Source organism: Phoxinus phoxinus (assembly GCF_949152265.1).
Source record: "Phoxinus phoxinus genome assembly, chromosome: 17".
Lineage (NCBI taxonomy): Eukaryota > Metazoa > Chordata > Actinopteri > Cypriniformes > Leuciscidae > Phoxinus > Phoxinus phoxinus.
In genome coordinates this window covers 3,048,942-3,059,736 of record NC_136892.1, presented here as the reverse complement: position 1 = coordinate 3,059,736, position 10,795 = coordinate 3,048,942, and the positions used below count along the sequence as shown (strand labels likewise).

At 39.5% G+C, this 10,795-nt stretch overlaps 1 protein-coding gene across 2 annotated transcripts; it reads right to left on the bottom strand.

Moving 5' to 3' along the window:
* Positions 1-425: 425 nt before the first annotated feature.
* sra1 (steroid receptor RNA activator 1) lies at positions 426-10,368 on the bottom strand. Of its 2 annotated transcripts, none has more exons than XM_079586760.1 (5): positions 10,282-10,368; positions 6,980-7,096; positions 3,210-3,409; positions 1,917-2,025; positions 426-1,179 (listed from the first exon to the last, which is right to left on the bottom strand). In XM_079586760.1, the coding sequence occupies exons 1-5, from the start codon at positions 10,304-10,306 to the stop codon at positions 1,031-1,033; spliced, it is 600 nt and encodes a 199-aa protein (XP_079442886.1). In that variant the 5' UTR covers positions 10,307-10,368; the 3' UTR covers positions 426-1,030. The 2 variants fall into 2 exon arrangements, with proteins under 2 accessions (XP_079442886.1, XP_079442887.1); XM_079586761.1 differs by having other exon boundaries at positions 621-1,179; positions 7,002-7,096; positions 10,282-10,364.
* Positions 10,369-10,795: the final 427 nt, after the last annotated feature.

Genomic DNA, 10,795 nt, shown 5'->3' with positions numbered 1-10,795 from the left:
ACTAAATTCTTCACAACAAAAGAGAAGCAGATAAGGAGATCCTCTCCTCTCCGAGTGACAGCAAGGAGAAAGCAAGAGCTCGCGCTCGCAGGACAGTACTGGCAACATTTGGAGGTTACTGAGGTTTGTCCAAAAAGTCGCTAGATTTGTCGCTAGTCGCTTTTTAAAAAAATGTCACTAAAGGGGTCTGAAAAGTCGCTAAAAATAGAGACAAAGGCCCTAAGTTGGCAACACTGTGTGTGTGTGTGTGAGGTAAAAGGACACGAGCTCTTGAAGCTCCGCCCCCTGTGCCAGAGCAGCAGCTCATTTGCATTTAAAGGGACAGACACAAAACGGTATTTTGAGCTAAAACTTCACACACACTCTCTGGGGACATTAGCGACTTATTTTACATCTTGTGAAAAGGGCATTACATCACCCCTTTAAATTATTGTGATCATCAATGTTCCCTGGTTTTCACGGTGTGCATTGTGGGACTTTTAGGGAGTGAACGTTCAGCGCACTGGAGGGATTTTGTGATTGAGAAAGTCCGACTCCCTAATCAGTGCCCTGACTAGTTAACTATAGTGCTGATCGAGACACATATAGCAAAACATACCCTTTGCTAAAAAATGTAAGCTAGGTTTCAACATAATTTTATTGCACATTATAACAGGACTGATCAAATCTGCTTTCATATATATAGTATAAATTCAATACATTCTCAGTTGAGCCTGTGAAACTGAGGGTTTTATTCGGGCTGAAAGACTTGGAAATCAACCCTCTTTTAAAAGCAGATTTTTATATACAGTAGTAAGATACTTAATGCCTACATTTTCACAAAAAATTTTTTTTTTAAATACAAAGCAAAATTTCAATGAGGTATGAAAGAAAGACCTGTTCCCCAGCACCACCCTACAAAAATAGAAGTAATATTAGATGAACTAGATGGAAATGTTTTTTTTTTTTTTTTAAGATGGATTATAGAAAACTTTACATAAGTTAAGACAAACGTGTGGAGTGAAGCATGAGTTTTCAGAGAAGCGCTGGGTCAGTTGTTGACCGGCTGTGGGGTCAGGCTTCGGGCTTCAGCGATGAGACGTTTGACTCCCACCATCCACTGACTGACTTCAGAAACATGATCCACCATCAGGCCTCGGTGGATCTCGTCCGCGCCGTCCCAGTTTCGACTCTTCAGCGCTGAAACACAGCATGTTTTTACTCACTTTGGTCACCTTTTACCAAGCTAGACAACAGCAGTCTAAATAAATGAGTAATTCAAGCTTCAATAAGGTCTTAACTTCTGAACTACTCCATTATAATGTGCAGTAAACTGCTGCATTTCCAGTAGTCCAGAAGAAATGAACAGCTTTACTTTAACTTTACACCATGCAATGTTGAGATGTTGCTATATAACGTGCTGGGATTTGTTTGACTGCTTCATGTTATTTACATTTGAGCAACAAGAAAGATGATGGGAAGTGCGGCAAAAAAGTTAAGAAGTTTAGATATGCATGCAATATATGATGTGTTATTACATGTGTTATAATGTGTCATTATGGTGTTGGTTTCAGAGATAAAATGTTAATAGTTATAGAGTGTATTTGAATGTCTCCCACTTTATATTCGGTGTCTCTTTAACTATGTACTTTTTAAAAATGTTGGGTACAGTGCGTCTCATTTTAAAATCTTCCCAGTCGACAGACATTTGTTATGACATCCACTTAATACATTATGATAATTTCATTGTCAGATGAACACTTCAACCACGTTTTATTAATCCCTCATTTAAATATATAAAATATTTTCTCATAATTTGATGGTTTAATCGAACTTGTAGGGTAATTGAAAGCAAATATCCCCTCCAAACATCAACTGTCCACATTTACAACCCTTGTTCTGGGATGTTTATCACTGTGAACAACACTCAGACTCACCTTGGGACAATCCGTGCATCCGACGTTTAACCAAAGGAGAGAGTTTTCCACTTTTCCACATGTCCTCAAAAAGCTTCAGGCGCCTTTCTACATCATCACAGATCTGTTTCTGAAAAAAAAAGAAATAAAGACAGTCACAAGGGACACCAGGAACATACATGTGCACAGCTCATCACACCCGCCTGAAGTCTTGTTAAAACCCAAACAATAAATGTTCTTGTGTTGAAACTGCGCAGATCAGGGCTTGACATTCACTTTCTTGCAGCGAGTGGTTTTCCAAAGTTACAGCCACTCAGCATTGTCACTGGCCACAATTTTGACATCGATACCACGGGGAAAACTGCCATATAGATATTTTTAATATTATCTCATAATTTGGCAGCAGGTTTATTAGGCTACTGTCACTTTAAGACCTGACGCACGGATCCACTACACTGTGACACGCGTGTTTCTTTCTCAACTGTTTACATTCACTTAAAACATGACTGACTGTGTTTATGTGAATTCTCATCAAGACAGGTATTTTGACATTGTTTTGTGTGTATTTGACTGTTTAAGCGCAATAAGCAGCGGAAAATAACTCAATTTAGTGCTGAGAGGAGGCTTTATGTGCGCAAACTTTGGGTTTGAGAACTAAATCTGCGTGAATGAGTAAAATGATGCGCAATACGTGCGAATACCACGCCAAAATTCAAGCCCTTTAACAGCAACAATATTCATCCAGAGTAAATTAAACGAGTGAGTGAATGGAGGCGGGTTTGTGTGTCACTCGCTGTCGGAGAGAGAGAGAGAGATGAGAGAGAGAGAGAGAGAGATGAGAGAGAGAGAGAGAGAGAGATGAGAGAGAGAGAGAGAGAGAGAGATGAGAGAGAGAGAGAGAGAGAGAGAGAGAGAGAGAGAGAGATGAGAGAGAGAGAGAGAGAGAGAGAGAGAGAGAGAGAGAGAGAGAGAGAGAGAGAGCAGCTGGTGTCGTCTATCCATTCTGTGGATATGAGTATTGGAAGCGGTTTCAGATATTTCAGTATCGATATGCATCGAAAAAATCAATATTTCTGACAACACTGCATTGCACTTAGTTTCATATTTCAGATGCTTTTTTTAAAGACTACAATTGAAGAATGTATATATGATATACAAAGTAGCAATCAGGAGTGACTGCGTTACACACCACTGCAGGAATGTCAAGCCCTGGTGCAGAACCAAAAATATGTCCAAGTCATTTTCCCAGTCTGCCAGTCTCCCAGTGGTTTATGTCCTGAACTATATTTTCAGCATTTCACACAGTGACTTTACCTTCACAGTGTGTCTGCATGCATTCAGCGCCCAGTACAGCGGCTCCTGCACATCCTCGATGCACGGCTCCGTCTCTGCGGTCACGTCTGACGGGCTTCTGGGACTCGTGTCAGGAGCGATGCGGTCCATCGGAGGAGCATTCATTCCCCGGGGAGGCGTAACCCCCGCTACCGGCGCCGACGGCATCTCTGATCCTGGACCTGCAGGCCGTTGATCAATAAAATTACACTTTATTAGGTTAGACAATCCACTAGTTATAAGTAACTTCACAACTACATGTCAACTAACTCTCGTTCGAGTAGACCGGTAGGGTTGGGGTTAGCAGAATAAGTTGACATGTAGTTGTGAAGTTACTTATAGCCAGAAGAACGTCTGTTAAGGAGCATCACAATAAAGAGTTAGCAGATATTATAGATATTAAGCAGACAGTTTACTAATACTCTAATGACTGCTAGTTGACATGTAGTTGCAAAGTTACTTATAGTGAGTATAATCTCTAAAGTGGACCATTGAAATAGTGTTACAATATTTTCAATACAACTTCGTTTTGTGAAGTTGCAGTTGAATTACACTTAAAAACTTGAACTACCTAATTTAATTTCTCAATAAAACACTTGTAAATTTGGAATATAATATGTATTGTCTGTGTTAAAAGTGCTTACAGGTGCGATTTTGTTTTTAAATTCATCCAGAATGAGGCTCTATAATAAACAACTTTACACTTATGCTAATATTTTGAGCTGTAATGGTATGAAAAAATTCCTCTTAATCCCGCAAAGAGTGATACGTGTAACAATTTCCACAAGAAAAAATGAATGTGCCGTTGTAACATGCTCTAGAGAACAGTTTTAGTTTCAAGAGGTGTGCGTAAAAACCTGTATAACCAGCATTTGTTGTGCGCCATGACACAACGACGGCCATTGTGGTTAAACAAAGTCAAATTAAAATAAGAACTGGGAAGAATTTGCAATACCAATACATGGAGGTTTAAAAAAAAAAAAATGTTTCTATTAACTTATTTACATTTTTAAAATATTAATTTAATTATTTATTATACAACCAATGAGATTGACTGACCCTACGGAGTTTAATGTAAGGTGGGATTCATTGAGATTAATAGCACCTAGTATTATTAATCAACATTAATCACACAACTTTGTGGTGAATTAGTTATATTTTTTAATCAAATCAAAGGCCAAGAAAAGATGACACAATCCATACAAGTATAATAGTTTGGCAAAAAATACAATTAAGCCCCTTTCACACAGAGATTCGTGAAATACACGGATAATGTGTCCCAGGATAGTTTGATTTTGGTTCATTCACACTGCCAGTGATTTTGCGGGATGTGTGAGTGCGTTCACACCAAGCGGCAACCTCCCTGTCTCTCTCGTGAAACCAACACGGAAGTGAATTAAACGGCAATTCGTCGACTGGCCGCTTGAGGCTGGCTGCAGAAGTGAGTCAAATCTGTATCTCCCCGATGTTAAAACTTTACAGCAGAACAAAACATGTTTACAGCCTGGTTCTCTATGTGGCTTCGGTCTATACAGCTAATTTTTCCATTCATAACAACTGTGAGGGGGGGGGGATTTTTTTATAACTCACCCGTTTAAAGGTGCTGTATGTAGATTTTATACTAAAACAAATCCCTTTTTTATTGCCTGTGTGTGAAGGGGTTGTAATCTCACATTAAAATGATCCACTTGGCGGGTTTTGCTATTACCTCTGAAAGCAAGTATTCCTATTTCTATGTGAAGGTGCCGGTTCAGATTTACCGCAAAATCCAGTGACGTGACTGAGACCTGCATGCGCTCCCGAGCGTCTCGCCTCGTCTACTGACTTTACACTCAACAGCGACGACACTGCAACTTATGACATGTCTGATAATAACACGAAGAAACGACCTGCTCCCAGCACAACACAGACTCCAACACAGTCTCAGTCTGGGGTGCGTTTCCCGTACACTATATCGCTCGCTGCTTAACTACCATAGTACGATGCATCGTTGGAGAAATCGACTAGCTAGTCACGACTGTTTCCCGAAACCGTATGTCGCAAAGTATCGTTCAACCAAGTTGGTTTATGACGTCTCGCACGTGGTGGACTAATAACTTATTTTAATGAATCTGTTTGAGATCGAATTAACGCTAGATTTTGTCATATAAGTTACAGACATGGCATCTGAAGACCATTTATAATTTTTCTCAGTTATTTTGCTTTATTACCAGACTCAATATTTGGCTCGTTCTTACACAGTTGAGCACGTTCGCACATGCGCAGTCTTCAAAAACGGTGCTTTAAATCTCTTGACAAACTAAAAGACGTAAATTACATTTGTATGTATTCTAACATTCTAAATAAATAACACGGGTTGCACTGAATGTCCGCTTGCTTATTTTGCTAAAGATAAGGATTTATTCAGTCTACATCTCATGTAAACTAGAAACTCTGCTTCTAACCACAGCTCCAGAGCTGTCCAACCACACAAGTCTGCGATGCTGTTTGCGAACATTCGTTGGAACGATGGTTTCGGGAAACACCAAATCGTTGAACTGCTGATAACGACGGAACTTGCGATCATAGTTGGCTAACGATGCTTTCGGGAAACGCACCCCTGGCCGGTACTCGAGCACGCACTTGTAAACTTATTGGTTGCAATCTGAAACATCACCGCTAGAGGCCGCTCAAATCTACATACTGCACCTTTAAATTATATTAAGGCCTGAAAGTCTGCATATTTAAGGGCGTGGCCACTTGAGTGACAGGTTGATTCCCGCTGATGTCAATGCTAGCCATTTGTCTGCTGTTAGCCGTCACTTCACCTCAGCAAATTCCAGCCGCTGAACTTGCCATCTCTGCCGTGTTTGTGCTTTTCTTCATGATTATTTCATACAATTTAATACACCCATTACCTCGCCCACGCCTTTGGATTCCGCCGTTGTCGTCGAGTGTCGTTCGAGAGAACAACCAGCGCTGTATTCCAGTTGTTCTCCTCTGTGAACATGCACTAATGGATGTCTGAGTTTTGCTTTTTGGAGTTTTCCGATTTAAAACCGTCTATAGATATAAGGCTACACTCGTTCTGCGGTGCCGTTGCTCTGGAACAGATTATGACATGCTTATGTACCGTCAGATGAAATCCTGCAGGTGTCTGTGTTTCTCCGTTCATGCAATAAATGCACATCCTTGAATGAGAGCGGATTTCTAGTGCATTTACTTGAACTTCAAAGGTAATATATCTATGTTTTTATCCATTTGAGATGCGGCCAAAATCAGAATTTAAAATGGACTGAATAATAAAGCTCTCTACGAACTTGAGCGATGCCGCGCTGATGGACCATAGACTGTAATAAAAGAGTGACTGAATCACTGTCACACACACTCTCAGAGTAATATTGTAAGTTACTGCATAATACATTTTCAACTAACAGAATAGCTGTACAGTCTCACTTGGTACTGTGAGTAGCGTATAGCATTAGCTCCCAAGCCTGAGCTAACTCGATCACGTCGCGCTAGGTGGGCGTGGTTTCAGATAGCCAGGCTCCTCAGCTCCGCCTCTTTGCCCATATTCTGTTATCCGGGAGTGACGGGCGGTGACGCGAGGCCAAGATGGCGAAGGCCGGCTCCGCCCACTTTAGGCTTCAAAAATGCTCTTCAGAAACCATACGTCACGGACACTACGTCCATATTTTTGGGGCTGAAGTCATTTGTTGCAAACATGTAAAGAGGAGAATCAAGAGAAGGTTTGATCTGGGGATAAGCTTGACCTGTAAGTTGGGGCGCATGTACCCTCTTGTTGAGAAGGTTTCGCTTCGGTCCTCCTGGATCCTTCTGCAGGCCGTAGGAAAACTGCGGTGGGTCGTTCCATCCATGCTCCTGATTGCCTGAGCAGAAAGCAACATTATGAGCAACATCACATGGTTTTCCACAAACAAGACTTATTTGTGTACACTGATCCTGGCGTCTCACAATCATGAACCCTAAGCTCATTTATTCTTCTTCTGCACTGAATAAGCAGGGATCCAGACTGCGCATAAAACAGTCATAACATATTAATTCGCGAGTTATTTTAATTTTTTGCCGAAATACTCAAGTCATCTTCATTTATATAGCGCTTTTAACAATGTAGATTGTTTCAAAGCAGCTTTACAGAGATAAACGTATAATTTAAGGTAACAGATTGTTTTGTCTTTATAGCGGTTCTTGAATAAAGATATTTTCCAGCTAAAGTTAGTTTTGATTGATTCACTTCCGTCGCAACGATCATTAGTTATTAAATTAGGGGCCGCTAAGACGACACCGTTCTCTCTACACAGACTTTAAACGCGAACCTGTGAGAAACGCTGATGGCGCTCACGTGCGCATCAAGAATTAATTCTATAGTTATGTGCGTTTTAATATATGTGCGCAGGTTTGTAATTCCCTACAAACCAAGCCTTAAACTACTTCTGGCCTTAAAATTTTGAAACAGAATTTTATCAGATAGCCACTAGGGACGATATAAATGTACATTTTATGAATGATTAAAAAAAATGGCCTTTTTACCTGTGTGTTCTGTTGTTTCGACTTAATAAATCGAGATGATTATGCGCATCAAAGTTTAAGCAAAAAAACCCTGTTTCAATCACTGAGTTATATACGCACATGGGAAAGCTTTCCGCCTCAGAAAACATGCCAGAGCGAAAAATATCGGACTTTTTCAAACGGTCATCATCTCTGTCGAACGCCAACGCTGACGGCACACCTGCTAATAAAAAACAGCCCCTAGTTTCTAGCATAAGCGAAATGAGAGAGAACATGTGTCACAAGATGATCCAACAGAGACGAGATGCTTTTAATAAACACCAAGAAACTCAATTACACAATGGTAATGCAAGACCAGGAACTGAGGGAAACTGAGGGCTTAAATACGCAAGAGGAAGATCATTAAAGGGGGTGTATAATGCCCTTTTCACAAGATGTAAAATAAGTCTCTGACGTCCCCAGAGTGTGTGTGTGAAGTTTCAGCTCAAAATACCCCACAGATATTTTTATATAGCATGTTAAAGTCACTTTTTGAGGGTGAGTAAAAACACACCGTTTTTGTGTCTGTTCCTTTAAATGCAAATGAGCTGCTGCTCCCGGCACAGGGGGCGGAGCTTCAAGAGTGTGTGTCCTTTTACCTCACACACACACACACATGCACTGAACATTTCAAAAACTTTCAGCCTTTTATGTTAAACCGGAGTCAGACAATGATGGAGAGACTCAAGAAGTGACAACATGTAGAAGCAACAGGACATTTCTGAATGGTTAGTTGATGAATTTATGTAGCTTATGTGTAGTTATCTTCTAGTCATTGATTAGCATATTCTGTCATGATAATATATAAATCGTGTTCCGGGGGCGGAGTTTATGTAAATTTTAGGGTTGGTGATGACACTAACCCGAGAGGAATGTCGTGTAGTTCCTACCAGTCGTTTGTTGTAGTTCTTAAAAATAAATTTCTTTAAAAGCAAATATCTCCCTTTGTTTTGAACTTTGAGCGTGTAACTTTGCAGATGTTGTTTATGATCAAACAGCAACATTACACACTAACTACAGTTAGAAAAGTGAAATCATAATCAACCACGCCTTTAAATAAATAGGGAACAGGTGAGCACTAATCATCAGAAACCATGACAACTAACAATTAACTAGAACAAAGGCAAAACAGTGGCAAAGAAAACCAATATTAGGAACTAAGCATAAGAAGGGCATTTGCAATTTTGTTGTATTTTAAATGCAATGACAATAAAGTTTTCTATTCTAAGACAATGAAGCTAAACATGAAATGATTGTGCCGTTAAACTCAAAGGGAAAGAGCTGAGGGGTCCACCGGCCAAGGCCTGTAAACACAGTCAGTCATGTTTTAAGTGAACGTAAACAGTTGAGAAAGAAACGCATGTGTAACAGTGTCCGGATCCGTGCGTCAGGTAACACGCCCAAGGCCACGCCCACAACAGGGGACAGCTCATGAATATTCATGTAATGAGCTGTCCCCTGTTGTGGGCGTGGCCTTGCGATCACGCGCAAACGAATGGAACTGAAAATATTAGTGCAAGCTCCTCAAATCGCAACTCGTTTAATGGATAAGTTCGAAAAGGGAATGACGTTTATATGTAAGTATGAAGAAATATGTAAGGACACAGAAATAATCTGAAGGCCACGCCCACAACAGGGGACAAATCATGAATATTCATCATGTTTACTCCACCCACTTGGACAGTTTTCCACAGGAGCTAAAAATTGTAATATTACACTCCTGTTCAGACTCTGCGATGTGCGGAAGTCCCTCGCTTTATTTATTTCATTATTTAACCCCTCACACATTTAATTATTTATATGTTTATTTATGCAGGAATATGTGGATTTATGTATTTATTTGCACATGTATATATTTATTTATGTAGAATTTGCGTATTTATTATTTTTTGTTAGGATTTTTTTTTTTAAGTTTTGGGAACCAAAAGTTCTGTAGCTGGGTGTACACACACACACACACACATTAGGGCAGTGTAATCGGGCAAAATTACGTTAATTTTGTTTAACAACAGTGAAAGAAAGAGCAGTAAATAACAACACTATCTTCTATTTTCTGGCTGGGAATCACATTGAACTTTACAATGTTGTGCTGGTTATCTCCCTCAGCTCGGGTTTGTTTTAAAAAAAAGACCAGTTAACACTGCTGTGATTTTATTTATGAATGTAGTTTACAGACTCATCGTGTTTGTACTGTGTCTTTAACTGAGACACACCAGATGCCACGTCACGAGCTGTCACATGGAAACACTCTCGCACAAATGTCTTTAATAGTCAATGAGTATTCAGTTGATTATTGTTTTATCGCAGTTTTCTGCATTAGATTGTTCCTGTCCTTGTTTAACAACTCACAGTAAATGACACGAAAAGTTGAGAGCAATGAATGAGAGTGAAGAAAGACAACATTAACTTCTGCTGATTACTCACACGAATATGTGACACCGACACATCATATGTAAGCTTATAAATTATATGGTTATAAATACATGTACTATTATTTCTTTCTTACCTGGTTTAACAAACCGATCACTCATAGCAGCCTAGAGACTCCAGCACTGTGTGAAGACTCGTGTGAGCTCAGCAACAACTCAGCATTAGCAAGGCAAAATAAAAGTCACCGGTAAAATAAAAAGAAATATATTTATTCACATATATAAATATTCTATATATATATATTTAAACGCACATTGTGAATCCAAATACTCGGGTTACGTTAAAATACATAATTCTACTCTGTTTCATCAGTGTTAGTTTTCATACCTGAATTCACCACTACTGGAGAGATAGTGAAAATAGTGAATCGACATTATTTTTATTTTTATTTTTATTTTTTTGCAATCCCCGCCATGGTTTAATTTCCAAATTATTTTAAAATATTACAAAAATACACCCGCTTCTTATTCTTGTTCTTCTTCGCATGTTACTAGCGGCTTTTATCATTATTATTTTCCCAGTCGTTAAATATATAGAAATAATTAAGTATAAAAAAGAGACATTTCCACACGACTCCTCTTACGTTGAAT